The sequence below is a fragment of the Chrysoperla carnea genome, chromosome 1 (genome assembly GCF_905475395.1).
Source record: "Chrysoperla carnea chromosome 1, inChrCarn1.1, whole genome shotgun sequence".
NCBI classification, from domain to species: domain Eukaryota; kingdom Metazoa; phylum Arthropoda; class Insecta; order Neuroptera; family Chrysopidae; genus Chrysoperla; species Chrysoperla carnea.
Genome location: NC_058337.1, coordinates 12,929,216 through 12,948,407, shown reverse-complemented (window position 1 = coordinate 12,948,407; position 19,192 = coordinate 12,929,216). Strand labels below are relative to the sequence as shown.

Below are 19,192 nucleotides of genomic sequence, written 5' to 3'. Positions count from 1 at the left end.
TAATTGACATCATGGGCTACTAGCCAATAAAAATAGTTTTAAATTATTTCAAATATGGTGACTTTTTAACCATTTTTATCATAGTGTTTTTATTTTTAAAAATGCGTAATTTTCGAGTTACCTAAATTTTCATAAAAAGTTAACAAAAAGTATTTCAATTTTTCATGAAAAAGATCTATTGCTGTTCTTTAAAAAAAAGAAAAGTTAATAACTTTTATTATTATCACGAGACATTCTAGTCGGATTAGTAAATTTTAAGGCAAGCTTCTTCATGAGGTTACATCTTTAGGCGTGAATTATTCTTTCTATTGGATAAATGAAAATGAAAATGGATTATATACAGGAAATAATTTTAAATTAAAAGAAGTTAAAATTCTAATTAATTTGGTTTTATTGTATAATGTGTAGGTGATTATTTTAAGTACATCATTTTTAAGTATTGTACATGATTAAAATTAAAAAACCAACATTTATTCTTTACACTTTATTTTAAACTACTTTATTTATCATTTTTCCGATACCTTCAATTTCACTTATTACATCACCTTTTTGTAAATATAGAGGAGGATTTCTAAACACACCCACTCCAGCAGGTGTCCCTGTTAAAATTACATCACCTGGGTATAATGTAAATAACCTAGAAAAAAAATCGAAGGTGTTATTGTAAATCTAGTAAATTATTAGTGTATTTACTGATGAAATCTCAACGCGATTTACCGACGTAATTTACAATTATTCGTTTGTGAGCTACTATGGCCAACAATCTGAACACTTTCGATAAATAGCAGTTTTCTACATTTGCTCACATCAGGCCCGTGTCCAGGAATCATCCCAAGGTGAAGGGTTCAAACTTTTGTTCATCATGTTAGGCCATAAAGTCAATAAAGACAAGAAACTATTTTTCATAGTAAGAGAACATTTTATGATATTCAGTCACTATTTTTCAAGAAGTTAATTCTATAAAGTCCAGAAAAAAACTTTTCCAAAACTCTGTACGTGACCTCATTTTAAGACATTGTAAATCTAACGTATGTTTTAAGACGACACAAAAATGGACTTTGATTCTCAAAACCCAAACAATCCCACCGTGTGTAACGACCTGGTTCACATTTTTTTGAAATTTTCTCGAATCATAAACACAAGATGGCAATCGAATTAATTAATTTGAAATTCCTTGACTTCCATGTTGATAAGAAAAATTCCCTGACCGTTTTTATTATCATAATTTGTGAAAACACACCCAATAATAAACCATAATTGCAATTTTACCGTTTTCCTGGATATTCTTATGAATTAGAGAGAAAATAAAACCAAAAAATAAAAATAAAACACGAGATGGCGTTCTACTTTACTAGCGTATAAAGGAATCGGGTTGGGTGCTTTTCTGGTATGAGTTTGTTTATGGGCAAATTAAATCGCTTCGGAGAGTAAATGATTTATCACAAACTTCACAAGAAAAACGTTTTTATCCAGTATGAGTCCGTTTATGTACTGTTAAATGGCTTCGCTGAGTAAATGATTTATCACAAACTTCACAAGAAAAAGGTTTTTCTCCAGTATGAGTCCGTTTGTGTGCTGTTAAAGTGGATCGCTGAGTAAATGATTTACCACAATCTTCACAATAAATAGATTTTTCTCCAGTATGAGTCCGTTTATGTACTGTTAAATGGCTTCGCTGAGTAAATGATTTATCACAAACTTCACAAGAAAAAGGTTTTTCTCCAGTATGAGTCCCTTTATGTTTTTTTAAACCGTCTCGCTGAGCAAATGATTTATCACAAACTTCACAAGAAAAAGGTTTTTCTCCAGTATGCGTCCGTTTATGTGCTGTTAAAGTGGGTAGCTGAGTAAATGATTTATCACAAACTTCACAAGAAAAAGGTTTTTCTCCAATATGAGTCCGTTTATGTGCTGTTAAAGTGGCTGGCTGAGTAAATGATTTATCACAAACTTCACAAGAAAAAGGTTTTTCTCCAGTATGAGTCCGTTTATGTGCTGTTAAAGTGGTTGGCTGAGTAAATGATTTACCACAAACTTCACAAGGAAAAGGTTTTTCTCCAGTATGAGTCCGTTTATGTCTTTTTAAATTGTGTCGGTGAGTAAATGATTTATCACAAACTTCACAAGAAAAAAGTTTTTCTCCAGTGTGTATTCGTTTATGTTCAATTAAACGGTATTGATCAGCTAATTTTGCATGACAAACGTCACATGAAATATTCTTGTCTTCTTTTTGAATTGATTGATGTTCTAAATCATTTTCATCAAATATTTCATCATTTATAATAAATTCTGTATTTAATTGATGTTCAAGTTTAATTTTTTTATATTTATCCATGGAAACTTCTTCATTAAAATCAATCCGTTTGTGTTTTGCTGTAACATTTTCTTCTAGTATTTCCTTTTTAATTATTTCATGATCTTCCGTTGTATTATTTTCTTCTTTAATTGATTCATGTTCCATAGAATCACTTTCATCAAATATTTCAGTTTTAATAAATTCACTGTGTAACTCTTTTTTAAATTTAAAGTTTTCTTCATCGATAAAAAAATGATTATTTACATTATCAAATAAATTATTTTCCATTTCTTTTATTCGGTTCACTCAAATTATGACAATTTACCAAAAAGGTTTGATATTACTTCTATGCAATTTACAAATAACGCCATTCGCAATATTTTTAAGTATGGAGGCTAAGTATCTTAGGGTGCGTTCTATTTTACACTGCGAGGACTGTACTGACTGTACAGAGCTCTTAGTAAGAGCTCTATTGAGTCTCAAACTATTTAATAGAACGTGTATATTTCTCACAATAGAGATAATATCCTATTTGATGTTACTACAGCTGAACGTAGGGACCGTTCGATTTAGTTTAAAACAGATTTGAAATATTGCATACTTTATTGTGACTATCAGACACCATTTTGACTTCTCGTGTATGAAATGGCATCGTTGGTGCAGTATTACACAAAAATTATACTTCATTTCACTACAAGTTCATTGACTCTTAGTCTCTTACCGTGCATATAATACAAAACTTTTCTGCAATATTATAGCAAGACAGCGTCCTTAAAACTCAAAAATAGACGATTTGAAAAAAATGCTACTATGAAAAAATGAGTTCATAGGTCTCTGCTTAGTAATTGTCAAGATTTAGAAGAACGCGTTAAATTAAAAAGTGGTTTCTTATTAGAAGATTCATTTTTTGCCCGGAACATTTTTTTTGGAAACCGAATTATGTATTTAGAATTGAATCTAGAAATCTATATTTTAATGTATTTTAACTTTTAAAAAAGGTAAGAGATAGAGAAACGTATATGTTTCTCGAAAAAAAATTAGATTCTGCAGAAGATATAGGAAAAATCAATTTATACAGAGTGCTCTGTTATTGACTGCAGAACGTTGGCCTACATAATAAGCTCATAAAGACGTAGGGAAAACTTATTTACCAATTTTCGATCTGAGGCCTACTTTGAGAGATAATTAACCAAATACATTAATATAAATATTAATACAAAGTAAATAGTTTTGTCGAATCACAGTTCACTTAGATATTAAAGGCTGGTATTGTGTTATTACATAAACTATTAGTAGGTTATCCTATATTCTATTTACACACATAAAATATTCAAATATTGTATGTCTACATAAATACATATATACAATTTATTAAATGAACAACATAACATGTCTGGATCAATTAACTAAGTCACATCACAAAAAAAATTGTATATTTTATTGTAGGCATACTGATAAAACATAGTAGTGGGAACGATTGTGTTTATGTACAATGTAAGACATTCTACCTAGTTCTCCTTCTCTTATTATTATTATTACTTAGTTTATGTAATAACACAATACCAGCCTTCAATATTTTATTGAACTGTGATTCGATAAAGTTATTTAATTTTTAATAATATTCAATTAATTTATTTTGTTAATTATCTTTCAAAGTAGGCCTCAGATCTAAAATTGGTAAGTAACTTTTTCCTTCGTCTTTATGAGCTTATTCTGTAGGCCTACGTTCTGCAGTCAATAAGAGAAAATCCTTTATGCTTACTTTAATCTCATTAAGATGATCACCATGTGGGTAGCTTACCATTCAAGTCAACCTTTTAGTCACTAGATCTATTTATAGTTCTTTTAAGAACTGATAATAGAAAATAGGAATAAAAAAAAAAAACAGTGCAGTCATGGAACTCCGTTAGAAACGAAGTTCCTTACGAAGCCTGTTAAAAAATCTGAAATGATAGTAGGCGCTGCGAGTGACAAATAAGAGGCGTTCACTATAGCAGGTTCATGATTCGAATTTTTACCATTGTCTGGAAATTTTTTTTGCTTTTTCAGCTAGTAACTCGTAAATAACTCGAAATTTTGGTTCCACTCTTAACATATTTAATTACTTGTAAAAAATTTCGAAAAATTATTTTCTTGAATTTTCGGGTAAATAATTGGTTTTTGGAAAATGTAAGCATGGCAAAAGACAGCTGTAAGGTATTTCGAAATTTTGATACCACTTGCAACCTTATAAACACCCATCAACCTTTTTCTTATTGAAATTTTGTGTGAAATTCGAATTTGTACGATTTTCTGGAAAACTGTTAGGTTTTTGCAACAAAAGATTTCACTGGCAGCTTTCAGTACGAAAAAATGTTTCAAGCGAAAGTTGTTAATTTTTTTATGGAACATTTTTTACATTTAAACTTTTGTTCGATCTCTAACGATTTACAAGATGGGTCCTATTTCAAATTGATATTTCTTTTCGTTTGAGGGTTATCGTGTCCAAGGACAGGCAGGTGACTGAACGGAAATGGATTATTTAAGAGATTTTATGTACACTTATATCAAAATTTTGTTCGTATCATCAATATTTCTATGCTCTAGTTACAAACTTGGGGCTAAAATTAGTATACCTTGGTATTTCATATATATATACAGGGTTCAATAAAATAAATAGAATATCTCGCCTTTATTTTAAATCAAAAACACAAGCAACAATTAAGTTTCAACGTTTTAAAGCTATTACAATCCAATTTTGAGGTTTTCTAATAAAAAAAAGATGGGGAAATAGAAAAATATAATTTAAAACAAAAACACAAATAACAATTAAGTTTTAGCTTTCTTGTTAAAAAAATGGAGACAGAAAAAACAGAAAGAAAGAGAGAGGAACGGATAGAGTTTAATCTATTCGCACCGTGCGTGAGTTTTATTGGAGGCGTTTCCATGGTAACGATACACTACTTTAATTATAGAATTGTATGGATGCATATATAATTGTATGGATTGCATTTATAACGTACATTGAAAATTTAATATAATTGTCTCACAAATTGAAATAAATAATTATGATAATTTACATTTGAAAAATAATATTTGTGCAATTTGATTTCTTATTTTCAATGCATTAAGTTTAATTAATTAGTGTTTTTCAAGAATTTTAATTTGACATTTTCTATAAGATTAACATGTAAAGAACTGCAAATTAGTCATAACAGCCTCCTTTATCGCCAAAATTTTTCACTGGAAGCGCTAGCATCGATTTTATTGTCCCTACCATGATTACGCACATAACGAATAATACACGTTACACACACAAACAAAACAGTTGATTGTAGGCTGCTGGGCATGGCATACACATACACATTAGATTACACAATTGCAACGTTACGGGGCGATTTCTACAAGTTAGCTCACCATGACAAGCCACGTTATGGAACTTGGTTCTAAAAAAATAAAAATATTTACATCGAATCGAGAATCTTCTAAGTACTGTTATACTTAGAATTTTATGTTATATTGCTGTATGTCATTGTGGTCATTATAGTACAGGAACAGGACATCATCATGTATGCAGTACTAGTGTTTGAAAGATGATTTTGTAGAGACAATAATGAATGCACCCTAAAATAATAGCTATTTTTGTCGCCACTCCTACAATATGAAAATAGTAAAATATTTTAATATTAGACTGATTTGATCAATTTGACAGAACAAAATTCACAAACAATATTGTATTGAATAGAGCATATTATGTACATATGTTAATATACATATTCATTATGCAATTGTGTTGAATAAAAAATACAAAAGAGAATAATAAAAAAACACCTCTTAAATAATTATAAACGCTAATAAAAAAATAAATATATATATATATATAATAAATTAATAAAGCATAGATAAAATAGAAAATAAGCAATTATGTGACGAAATCAATTGTGAATTTTATAAATAATAATAAAATGTCCTTTTACAACGAAATAAGTGTGAAGAACAACGATCATTGGAAAATGTCAAATGTTGAAGAACAACAAGATAGTTGTTGTATTCAACAGCCACCTGTTTATTCTCAAAGTAGTGTACGATTAGGTTCAACTAGCTCTAATATATCGTTCTCAAATAATGATATATGTCGGATATGTCATTGTGAAGCTGATGCACAGAATCCTTTGTTGGCACCATGTTATTGTTCTGGTAGTTTAAAGTATGTTCATCAGGCATGTTTACAACAATGGTTAACGGCATCAGAGACACGATCCTGTGAATTATGTAAATTTAATTTCATTATGCATACCAAAATTAAACCATTCAATGAGGTAAGTTTTTTATGTTTAATAATAATAGTGTTCTTTTTTTTTAATTTCAAAAGCTCCTTTATAGAAACTCTCGCACACATTGAGAAAAGGGCTTTTTCATCGATTCGCTATTGTTTCGAACAGTTGTCAAAAAACTATTCAAGTAGAGAAAACCACATATAACATTTTTTTTGACATCTTTTCGAAATAGAAAAGAACCATTTTTTCAAGTGAAATGGTATTTTATTTACATGTCTATTTTATGTCTGGATTTATTGAAAATTGTATTTTTTATTCCATAACTGTTCGAATATAGAAATATTCAACAAGTGAAATTCAATGTAGCATAGTATTAAATTTTCAAGTTTCATTTATGTTTATTGAAAACACTTATATTAAAAAAGCCTATAACAATAAAAAGCACCTCATCGAATGTAAAATAAAATGTAAAAAAATTGTTTTTTTTATTTGATAAACTTTTGAATTTAGTGTTAAATTTTTTCCCAAAACAGGCCGGCTTAAAATTTATACAATTTGTAGTAGTAGTTTGCCAAATTCTGACAGAGCTTTTGTTATAAACTTTTGTTGTTGTTGTTGTGAAAATGCTCTTTATAATACTTCCTTGGTTTGAATACCATGTATATATGAAATATATCAAGGTATATTAAGTTTAGTCCCAAGTTTATAACGCTTAAAAATATTGATGCCACGAAAAAAATTTTGGTTTTTGGTATAGGTGTTCATAGAATCACCTAATTAGTCCATTTCCGGTTGTCTGTCAACACGATAACTCAAAAACGAAAAGAGATATCAAGATGAAATTTTCATAGCGTACCATGGACGTAAAAAGTGAAGTCGAGTTCGTAAATGAGCATTATAGATCAATTGGGTGTTGGGTCCGTAGGAACATCTTGTAAACCGCTAGAGATAGAATAAAAGTTTAAATGTAAAAAATTTTCCTTATAAAAAAATAAACAACTTGTGTTTAAAACATTTTTTTTGTAAACATCACTGTTTACCCACGAGGGCGCTAATTAGCCAACCAATGAAATTTGGTACACACTAAAATACATGGAACAATATAGATACCAATTTTGACATTTAAAATATGAATAGGAAGAACATGTGGTTTCCATGACAGGAAAAGAAAAGAGAGGTGTCGTGGGACACTCGGTTGGAGCCATGATCCTATAATATCTTCGTATATTATAAATGTAGCGATTACTTTTTTACTCAGATTGGCTTTGATTTTTTTGCTAGTTTGAATGATTGGTTATGTACATGTTCAATTTTGTAAGATCATTTTGTGCTTTTTTCTTCTGCCTATATTTTTTTTTAAATATTCAGTGTGGCTTGTGTTGATTTGATATAAAAAACACAATTTCAAAAAAAATGAAAAATATACAACAAGATAAAAATTATTTGAAATACACAATTCCGCCCTTTTTTAGGTGGATAGCGTTACTCAAATGACGCATAACGTTCAAATAATATTCCTTGTTGACTGTTTGGCCGGGGGGAAGGAATTCATAATGCACAACAAACGCGCGTAGTTTAAATTCAAATGTCATCTTATTTTTTGTACACAGTATGTATAGCTTTATAACCATTATTTTAATTTTTTTATACAGCGATAAAATATAGTTTCAGATTTTCGATCTATAAAGAAACATGCCTGACATACTGCTTGTGAGAATAATAATTAGGATTATCTTTTGTAAATATTATAGACAACATGAAGTTAAAAAAACTATAGTGACATATTATTATCGCAAACATTTATCTATCCCTATCCCTATATATTATAAATGTGAAAGTAAGCATGTTTGTTTGTTACGCTTTCACGCTAAAACTAGCGAATGGTTTTTAATGAAACTGTACAGCAATATACTTGATATATCAGAGTAACACATGAACTATAATTTATAAAGATATATTTAAAAAAAAAAATAAAAAAATTAAATTTAATTTGACATTTACCATATTTAAAATTTTTACAGAAATCTTTAATTTATGGTTCAAAATGATGATTATAGTTGGAGTAGATCTATGATAATCATTTTGAACCATAAATTAAAAAACTCTGTAAAAATTTAAAATAGTAAATGTCAAACAAATCATAGCCAACTATTCTGATATACTCAATGAATTATGACTATTTTACATTTAACAAAATTGAAAACTGTGTATATCAAGAGAGGGTAGATGCTATAAAGCGGTGGTACACAATCCACTGCTGAAATTTGAAAAAATATCCTACCATTCGCGGGTAGAATTAGCAAGGAAATAGAAGTTTTATACTAATATTTTTCTTTTACAAGTCATTGATCTGTTGATTAAATTTTATCTTTGCGGCTAATTTACGCACATCCCTATTGTAGGTAACATTGATACATGATCGCTTGTATTTTGTCGTATATTATCAGCAAACATTTAGTAATAAAAATAATTTATATGATATGATATTTAAAAGTAATTTAATAATAATAAATACACGGTGTCACAAAATCATTTTGCACGGTGTACCAAATCGAATTTTAGTTAAGGATGTACGCGCGACAGGGAAATTTTGGATAAATGGCTTGATTTTTTTTATATGAAGTTGAACTAAGTCTAAAACAATTCTGAAAATTTTAGGGGGGTTTGCCCGAATATATAAAAAAATAAATGACTTCAAAACTAGACATATTTAACATTGGTTTTATGGTAAACGGCTAGATGGATGATATGTTTTCATAGATTTCTCCAAAACTAGTCGATAGAAATTAAAAAAAAACTATTTCAATTAAAGTTAAAACCTTATAGACCAAGAATCAGTGACCAATTTTACGTGGTCATTTCAAAAGTCACGAAACTTTTCATAGTAAAACCTCAATACCTACAGATACTGAAAAGCCACTTCTGGCAGCCATGTGTGGCCGAGGTGGACTACCCTAAATTTTTAAAGAGGGTAAGAAATAAGGCTTATTTTTAAGTATAAGTCATAAAATTTTAGGAAATTACTTTCGACAGTACTTTTACTTCATATAATTTTTGCCAGAACATTTACATCCCTCCTAATTATTGCCAGAACGCTATAAATATTTATTTAAAAAAAATCTAATGTTGTCATTTCATCAGTCTTGAAATTTTAACAGAATAAAGAAAATATATTAATAATTCATAATATTTAATGCCCATCACCAACAGTCTGCCAGAGCGAAAAACGTATCCGTGCAAGTATCTGAAATTGTTATGATAAGTAAAATCGTCATTACAGTCGGGGGACCTCTAAGATTAAAAAGTTTTCCACAGGACGGAAAAGAGGTCCCCCGACTGTAATGACGATTTCTATTATCATAACAATTTCAGATGAATATATTTTCTTGTTTTCATACTTTTAAGAGCACGATTTTGTAAGAGCGTCGGGGTTTTAGTTTTTGAACTTTATTTTATTAATTTATATCCATACTAATATTATAAATGCGAAAGTAACTCTGTCTGTCTGTCTGTTACTCTTTCACGCCTAAACGGCTGAACGGATTTTGATGAAATTTGGTATGGTGATAGATGATAACCTAGAAATGGTCATAGACTATAAATAATCAGGCCATCGTTCTTAGGGGGTAGGCAGTAGGCAGATAACTAAATTGAGTTAGTGATTTTTAGTCGTTTTTGTTGGGACTTTTGCTCTTTCACGTCTAAACGGCTGAACAGATTTTGATGAAATTTAGTAAGGTAATAGATGGTTACCTAAAAACGGATATAAGATCAAAATGATCACGTCATCGTACTTAGGGGGTAGGAAGTAGGCAGAAAATTGAATTGAGTTAGTGATTTTTTTATGGTTTTTGCTGGGAGTTTTGCTCTATCATGCCTAAACGGCTGAACGGATTTTGATGAAATTTAGTTAGGTGATAGATAGTAACCTAGAAAAGGATATGGAATATGGGGGGAGGGGTGAAAGTGGGAATGTTGTCCAGCAAAGCGGGTAGTTCACAGCTAGTATATACATATATTTGAAACGTGCTAATTACGTCCTTTTATTTGATACCGTACGGTATCATTAAGTTATTATTATTTTTTAACATATTCATATTTTTTGGTTATATTTTCGTAATAAAGTATAACAATATATATATTTTTGAAGAATGTTAATAACGCTCTTTCATTTGATACCAAACACGCTATCATTAAATCGAAATTTGTTTTTCGATCATAACTTTATGTCCTCTAGAGTGCGCCATTTTAAATTTTATGTAAAGTCATATAGTCCACCAGCGGACGATCAAGATTCTTTTAAGGATACCTCATTTGTAAAATTATGATAAGTAGTTTAGTAGCTTGGAGGGAACAGATGAACATACATACATATCGATCAAACACATAATCCTCGCCATAGTATAGTCGGGGGTTGTAATTCACAGCAAAGATATTTAGAGATTCATTCCAACCAAAAATAAAATTATCATTTTTAATACATAGTAACAAAATAGGGTATCTTTTTGAAAAGATTTGGTTGACACCCGGTATAGGTAATTTGTATTTAATAATATATTTGCTATGTACATAACTGTAGTAGTGATGTGACGAATGCTGTATTTTTTTAGATTCGCGAATTCGAATATGAATGCGAAAACATATAGGAAATAATATGAATTCATGCGAATTCATCACATTATCGAATTCATAATGTTTATCTCCAATATTCGCGGTCGCGAAGGCGAATGTTCAGCGCGCGGAAATTGTTAGAAAGTCGATGTATGATGAATGAATGAAGTTATCCACATACAGTTTATTCGAAAATATTTGTTTTGATTCGAGGTTAGTTTCGTATTCGTTGGGTGTGTTGTAGGTGGAGAGTACCTAGTGTCCGACCGAAGGTTCGGTTTCGGTTTCGACAAAAATTCTAGTTTCGGCATCAGTTTCGGTTTCGGCAGAAAATCGGCCGAATTTTCGGCCACACCGAAACTCTGCGTTCGTGAATTCGTCAAATTGAAATTATTGATAATAACTAATAATTAAATAAAATTATTTTTCGCAGATTTTTTGATATATTTCTAACCTGCAACTAGTTTCAGATCTTATTAATCCTTCATCAGGCTTTCTACAAAATAAGACTTTACATACAGAGTGTAAGGACACTAAGCACAAGTTGACATGTGCTTAAAATTGACAGTTTATACAGTAAATGATAGTAAACATTTTGTTTTTTATGCATTTGTTCATTCCAGTTGAACAAAAACGGTCTTCATAGAAAAACAAATCACTTTATTGAATTTATTGGAAAGTTTTTTGAATGTCTAGGTTTCCCAGAAACAATTATACGAAATAACAATTTTGATACGAAAAAAAAAGATACACACACAACATTTTTCGCTTGAAGCATTTTTATCAAAAAGTTATTTTTCGAGTTTCAAGCATATGTTATTTTTCGAGTTTCAAGCATATGTCAACATAAAAAACCCCTTATAATAAAAAATTTTTTTTTTAAATTAATGAAATACTTTTTACCATTAAAATAAAAGTAAAAAAACGGAAGATTATCGCTAAGCGGCTTGATTTTAATAAAATATTTTTTCAAGACTAGATGGAGGATTATTGACTGTGCATTTAAAAATTATTTTCGTAATATATATATAGACCGGAAACGCGGAATTCATCAAAATTTTATTTTACTCTGTTTATTATTTCACTTGCAGATTCTACGATCAAAATAAAGGTGTTTTTCATTAAGGTCACTTTAAGTTCATGGTTTTCGAAATATTCTGTATTTTCTGAAATTATAGTAGCAATTTTAACGTATAATTTCTCAAAGTCCAATTTAACTTGGAATCTACTAATCAATTGAGTTTTTTGTCGCAATTGTAAATAATTGGATTACGTGTATAGGTTGTCACAAAATTATGACTAAAGAATTGCATGTTCTACGTTGACAACACTTGGTTTATGTCAACATCAGCAAAAAATTGTGACTGTTAACTATATTATTCTATGCTGTTAATTATCAAATACCATCAACTGTGCTACATTTTTAGATTCGAACATATAATATAATTTCATTTGTTTGTTAAATACATTCGCCAAATATTCAGAATTTCGCATCGTTTTCGTTTCTTGCGAATATTCGTCACATCACTAACATGGAATAATTAAAAATGCGTTTCCGCCGGTAGCTTTATGGCTTCAAAACATTCAAAATACGTCTTACAAGTTTATTGACTCAAACATTCAAACTACGTCTTTCAAAATACTTTACAAATTTCGCCATACTTGGTTATTAAAAGTAACATGCCAAATAGTAAATAGTATCGAAAATATTTTTGGAGGACTAGTTAGAAATATATATATCGAAAATCGGATCGGCGACAATTTTTTTACAACTCCTAAATATTACTATGAAAAAAGGGAAAATGATTCCAAGAGATAAACCTATAAATATATATATAGGGTGTTCTGTTATTGCTGCAGAACGTTGGTCTACATAAAGACGAAGCTAAGCTCATAAAGACGAAGGAAAAAGTTCTTCAAAATAAAATAATACACATAACATGTCTGAATCAATTGACTGAGTCACCATCAGTTTAGTTTATTGCATGCATATTAATAAAATATAGTAGTGGGAATGGTTGTATTTATGTACAATGTAACACATCCTACTTATTCTTCTTCTCTTATTATTATTATTATTATTATTACTTAGTTTATGTAATAACACAATACCATCCTTCAATATCTTATTGAACTGTGATTCGATAAAGTTATTTTCTTTTTATGAATAATTTTTTAATTTATTTTGTTAATTATCTCGCATAATAGGCCTCAGATCCAAAATTGGTAAATAACTTTTCCCTTTGCCGTTATGAGTTTATTCTATAGGTCCCAGTTCTGCAGTCAATAACAGAACACCTTGTATATATATATATATATATATATATATATATATATATATATATATATATATATATATATATATATATATATATATAATATCCAAAATATTACTTTGAAAAAAAGGGAAAAGGATCCCAATAGAAGTTGCAAAAAGGGGATAAAAATTAGAGTGTAATCATTTTCAGTGTTATTAAAACGCCCTCCCCCCTTCTCCTAGACTAAGAAGAGCGGTGTTATAAGTTTAATGTGTCTGTCTGTGGCATTGTAGTTCCCATGGAGGTTATAAAGAAGGAGAACGATCGCTATATACTAAAGCATTAGCGCACCTGTCCCTGACAATTTGTAGAATTTATAGTTCATTTTTCTGCCACCAGCCGCGCTGTCGTCGGTAAGTAGTATATTAGCGCACAACAGCCCACATTTAATGAGACAACTTAGCGATTCCAGCGCCTCACTTATTTTGTCCATATTTTGGGGACAATATTTTCTATTGCGATCGTTCTCCTTCTTTATAACCTCCATGGTAGTTCCTAAACTGCTGAGTTTATTTATTTTTGGTTTGAAAGGTAATTTGATCGGGAATGTTCTTAGTTATATTTCGAAAATTTGTCGGGGGTTTTGGAAATTTTGTAAATTTCACTTGTTTAAAATGGACCATTAGGATGTTTTTAATTATATGTCAATTTTTCATCATTTTGGCAGATTCGCATTCTATTTTCAATTGAATTTTCAAAAATTACAATTTTGACGACCTGTCGCCTGTTTAATGAAAAAATGTTGGCATTTACGAATATTATTAATAATGTTTGTTGTTTTTCAATTTTTATCACTGATATTTAGATTCTAAAAATAAAAAAACAGTATATAGGCGAGTCGTATTTTTATATAAAACAAGTGAAAACAAACAATTGACTGAGTTAATTTTTGAAATAACATGTATAGACAGTGTTGATTGAACAATCGTTTGTTTTTTTTTTTTTACATCATGAAAATAAAAAAAGATAGCCACTCTTAGAGAGAGAACATATACATACATATCATAGACACATGATAAGGATAACTGACATTCCTATATGATAGTCGCATCAATGAATGTATACAAGGTATACTAAGTTTAGTTCCAAGTTTGTAACACTTAAAAATATTGATGCTAGGAACAAAATTTTAATACAGGTGTTCATATAACCATCTAATTAGTCCATTTTCAGTTGTCCGCCTGTCTGTCAACACGATAACTCAAAAAAGAAAACAAATCAAGCTGAAATTTTTATAGCGTACGCAGGACATAAAAAGTGAGGTCGAGTTCGTAAATGAGCAATATAGGTCAATTGGGTCTTGGGTCCGTAGAACCCATCTTGTAAACCGTTAGAGATAGAATAAAAGTTTAAATGTAAGAAATGTTCCTAATAAAAATAAACAACTTTTGTTTGAAAAATTTTTTCGTAAACATCACTGTTTACCCGCGAGGGCGTAAATTAGCTGCAAATTTTATAGTATGTATTTTATGGGAATATCAGTAGTGTGTGTGTGACTATCTAAGAGTAGATATCTTTCTTTACTTACGTGATGTCAAAAAACAAACGATTGCGTTATCAACACTGTCTATACATAGTATTTCAACAATTAACTCAGTCAATTGTTTTTTTTCACTTGTTTTTATATAAAAATAGTCAATAACTGACCCCTTCAGTTTTCTGACGAAAAAAAAAATTTCTCCGACTTGCCTAAATATTATCTGATATATTGCTGTCTATTTACAACTTTTAAAGTATTATTTATTGAATTCGATTATGATAAGAAGTCCAAAGTTTTTACATTTTGTAATTTATAATATATATTATATACCTACGTTTTAAATTCCTCATCCACTTACACATTTACAATTAATGCCATCAATATTAATTACTGGAAAATTTTAGTTCAATTCATGTTAAAAGTAGTTTATTTGTAATAAAAATGCCTTCAAAATTAGCAGGAATACTATCAGTATTCCTGCTCCCAACACTGTAACGCCTTTGAATTTGGTAAAAATTCGGCAAATTTGTAATTGGGATATTTATTTATGGAATAAGTTAAATTAAAATTAAATGATGACTTTCTCCATAAATTAAATTCAAATATATTGAGTATTAAAATTTTCAAAAATTCCTTAAGAATGGATTCCAATAATTAGCTTATTTGGCCAACAGCACTGGCCAAACTTTCTAGCACCTTCCAGTACATTTTTTTTAAAATTGGCCTAATAGGTTGAGATATAAAAAAATTTTTCGTTTTACACTTTTTATACCATGTATATATGAAAAAATATATCATAGTATATTAAGTTTAGTCCCAAGTTTGTAACGCTTAAAAATATTGATACGTGTTCATAGAATCACCTAATTAGTCCATTTCGGGTTGTCTGTCGGCCTGTGAACACGATAACTCAAAAATGAAAAGAGATATCAAGCTGAAATTATTTATAGCGTGCTTAGGACGTAAAAAGTGAGGTCAAGTTCGTCAATGAGCAACATAGGTCATCAATTGGGTCTTGAGTCCGTAGGACCTATCTTGTAAACCGTTAGAGATAGAACAAAAGTGTAAAGAATGTTCCGTATAAAAAAAATAAACAACTTTTGTTTAAAACATTTTCTTATAAACATCACTGTATACCCACGAGAGCGCAAATTATGTGCAAATTTTATAGTTTGTATTCCCATTAATATGGGAATATCAGTTATATTTGTGAGACATGTTTGTATGTGTGTTAGTTACATTATTAAACATTAGACAGCGCCACATATGTCGAATCCAAATTGGGGTATTAGTCGAAAATTTAAAATAAATAAACAAGTTTTATTTTTGTTTAAATTATATTTATATTTTCATTAAATTAATAAATAATTTTAATTAATTGATAATAATATTTGCTGAAATAAAAATTAATTATAAATACAGTCAAACCTGGATAAGCGAGAGTTCAAGGGAGCACAATCTCATTCTCGCTTATAGAGCTTTCTCACTAACCTGAGTTTCTTGCTAATGCAGGTACATGGGTAGCGTTTCTCTTTTATACAGGTACGCAGCAATAACAAGTCACAGCAAGTACAAATGTAGTAAATATGTAATATGATAAAATGACTGTCGCTTATAGAAGTATAGATAAGTAGCAGTTTCACTTACGGAGGTCCATGAGGGAAAAACGACTCTTACAGAGGTTTCTGTTTCTCGCTAATAGAGGTTTTTGGATCTTAAAATGACGGGTCCTGGCGTTTACTCTCACTTATAGAGTTTTCTCACTTATCCAGTTCTCATTTACCCAGGTTTGACTGTAAATAAATTATTGGCCAGTGATTTGGATTCGATACTGGTGGCGTTGCTATGTAGCAGTTTTGGGAACTAACGCGTACATCAATAAGGGAACATATGTTTCTAATGCATTTTACATAGAGTTAACAGACTGGTTATATTAACGCTAATTACATTTATTTGTGTTAGTTGTTATTTTCAATATTTAAAATCTAATAATTGATTTTGTTTGTTTACAGTGGCGAAGATTAGAAATGTCAGGCGTTGAAAGAAGACGTTTATGTTGTGCAGTATTATTTCATTGCGTGGCTGCGTTATGTGTGATATGGTCTTTGTTTGTTCTCATTGATAGAGCAACAGAAGAAGTACAAAAAGGACTTATAGATTGGCCTTTTTGGACAAAATTAGTAGTTGTAGCAGTGGGTTTTACGGGTGGAGCTGTATTTATGTATATTCAATGTCGACAATATTTACATTTATGTTATCGTTGGCGCGCACATAATAGGTAATTAAAACAAATTTTTAGTGTACAACGTTTCTTTATATAGGGTACTAGCGATACGCCCCGGCCCCTAAAATTATCAGTGGACTCTACTATATTATGCATGTATTATATATATATAAACCTTCCTCTTGAATCATTTTATCTATTAAAAAAACCACATCAAAATCTGTTGCGTAGTTTTAAAGATCTAAGCATACATAGGGACAGACAGACAGCGGAAAGCGACTTTGTGTTATGCTATGTAGTGAAGCTGTTGCTTATCAAATGTCTACCAGTATTGTATAACGTTTGTGTGGTCGTTATGGAAGTTATTTTGCAAGCGGTAAAAATATTCAGTTTTACTTACTTTGTTTTACTATAGTGTTCGAGAATTCTCCCGCGCTTGAATTTATCCGGTTAGGATCCACTTTTTTTCCGGTTTACTTCAATCCCACTTCCCTCCAAAATCGCCTTAGTTTTTTTGCCTGCACCTATTTTCCCCGATTTATAAAATATGGATGCTTTGACTTACCGTTGCTTCCAGACGGTTAGCGTCCACTTTTTTCCCCGAGATTTTAACACGCCCCTCTATTTGGAAAATGATCATCCTGCCATACATATGTCCTATGAGAGAAAATGTTCCACACCGACACAGGAGCTTATTTACCACGCGGCAGAAAGTTAGGGTTCATAGATTTTTTGATTGTGATATCCTAGAATATTAAATTAATAATAATATCTTATAAAAATTAATTTGACATTTTTTTCAAATCATAGCCTACTTTCAGCTATAATCCCTATCTTTATATATTATAAATACGAAAGTAACTTTGTTTGTTACGCTTTCACGTAAAAACTACTCAATGTATTTTTATGAAACTTTTAATAATCTAACTCATACATCAGAATAACAAATAATTTTCTGATAGCAATTTTGTTTAAAATTGGGTCTCCGTAGATTAATTGGATTAAGTGTATTATTATATTTTAACATGATAAATAAAATAAATTATTTGATTTGTTATAGAATAATTTTAATACAAAATGCACCAGAAAAAAGTGTGGCACCACCATCACCAACGTTTCGTGTATCAATTCGTCCAAATGCCATTGCAAATACTAGACAAACGTCCAGTCGACCAGCACAAGTAATTGCAAATATAGAAAATAATAGTTTAAACAATTTAAGTCATGAGCCAACTCTGGGCAACACTCCATCATACCATGAAGATGTTAGCGAAATACCAGGTAGTTCACAAATTGCCATTATTGCAAATGTGATACCCAAACAAAATATCACATCTATCAAATTAGAAAGTAGTTATGTATTTGGTGAAAAAAATAATTTAGAATCGAATATTACACAAACAAATACTGAAAATGTAACTCCAACATTAACTGCTGGTAGCAGTGAAGAAGATATACGTTATGCTTCAGTTCAGCCATATAATATTATTGAATGTGCGGGGGGCGGCGGAGCTGGAGACAGACAGAAAGCTCAAAGTAAAAGTTCAAATGAATCAACATCCAAAGATTCACTTCAAAAAACTGATTTTGATCCATTGGAAATTGATATTCAAGAAATGTTAGCTTTAGATATTGAACATTCAAAATCAAGAGTTGGCAAAAATTCTATGATCTCATTACATGATGTACCGAATAGAACCAATTTTGATAAAAATAAATCATTATTTAAATCGTTACCAAATTTAAGTTCTAGTAATGAAAAACTTTTACCATAACAAGTAAGTGAGTTTATGATTATGAGCTTTTTCAACATATAAAAAAAACTCTTCCTCTTTGTTTTAAAAATAGTTACCGGGTTATTACAGTAAATAATCATTAAGATAATAATTCTTTACTTTTATAGTTTCAGACCAACCCAATTTACAATAAACTTATTTTTGCATATTTGAAATAGATGGTAATTTACATATCATGAATTTTATGCCAGATGTATGTATTCGTATTGGA

General features: G+C 29.9%; 2 protein-coding genes across 2 annotated transcripts; one reads left to right on the top strand and one right to left on the bottom strand.

Moving 5' to 3' along the window:
- Window positions 1–541: 541 nt before the first annotated feature.
- On the bottom strand, window positions 542–2,461 carry LOC123290793 (gastrula zinc finger protein XlCGF17.1-like). Its single transcript, XM_044871125.1, has 2 exons — window positions 2,342–2,461; window positions 542–2,266 (listed from the first exon to the last, which is right to left on the bottom strand). Exons 1-2 carry the CDS (start codon window positions 2,459–2,461, stop codon window positions 1,466–1,468), a joined length of 921 nt encoding a protein of 306 aa, XP_044727060.1. The 3' UTR covers window positions 542–1,465.
- Window positions 2,462–6,198: 3,737 nt separating this feature from the next.
- On the top strand, window positions 6,199–18,960 carry LOC123290791. The gene is made up of 3 exons (XM_044871122.1): window positions 6,199–6,594; window positions 16,974–17,239; window positions 18,246–18,960. Exons 1-3 carry the CDS (start codon window positions 6,241–6,243, stop codon window positions 18,958–18,960), a joined length of 1,335 nt encoding a protein of 444 aa, XP_044727057.1. The 5' UTR covers window positions 6,199–6,240.
- The last annotated feature ends 232 nt before the right edge of the window (window positions 18,961–19,192 follow it).

Coding starts and splice junctions, on each gene's coding strand:
- LOC123290793 (XM_044871125.1), bottom strand. CDS start 2,461: ATGGAACATGAATCAATTAAAGAAGAAAATAATACAACGGAAGATCAT. Junction 2,267..2,341: donor GGATTGATTTTAATGAAGAA/GTTTCCATGGAT, acceptor AATGATGAAATA/TTTGATGAAAATGATTTAGA.
- LOC123290791 (XM_044871122.1), top strand. CDS start 6,241: ATGTCCTTTTACAACGAAATAAGTGTGAAGAACAACGATCATTGGAAA. Junction 6,595..16,973: donor AAATTAAACCATTCAATGAG/GTAAGTTTTTTA, acceptor GTTTGTTTACAG/TGGCGAAGATTAGAAATGTC. Junction 17,240..18,245: donor CGTTGGCGCGCACATAATAG/GTAATTAAAACA, acceptor GATTTGTTATAG/AATAATTTTAATACAAAATG.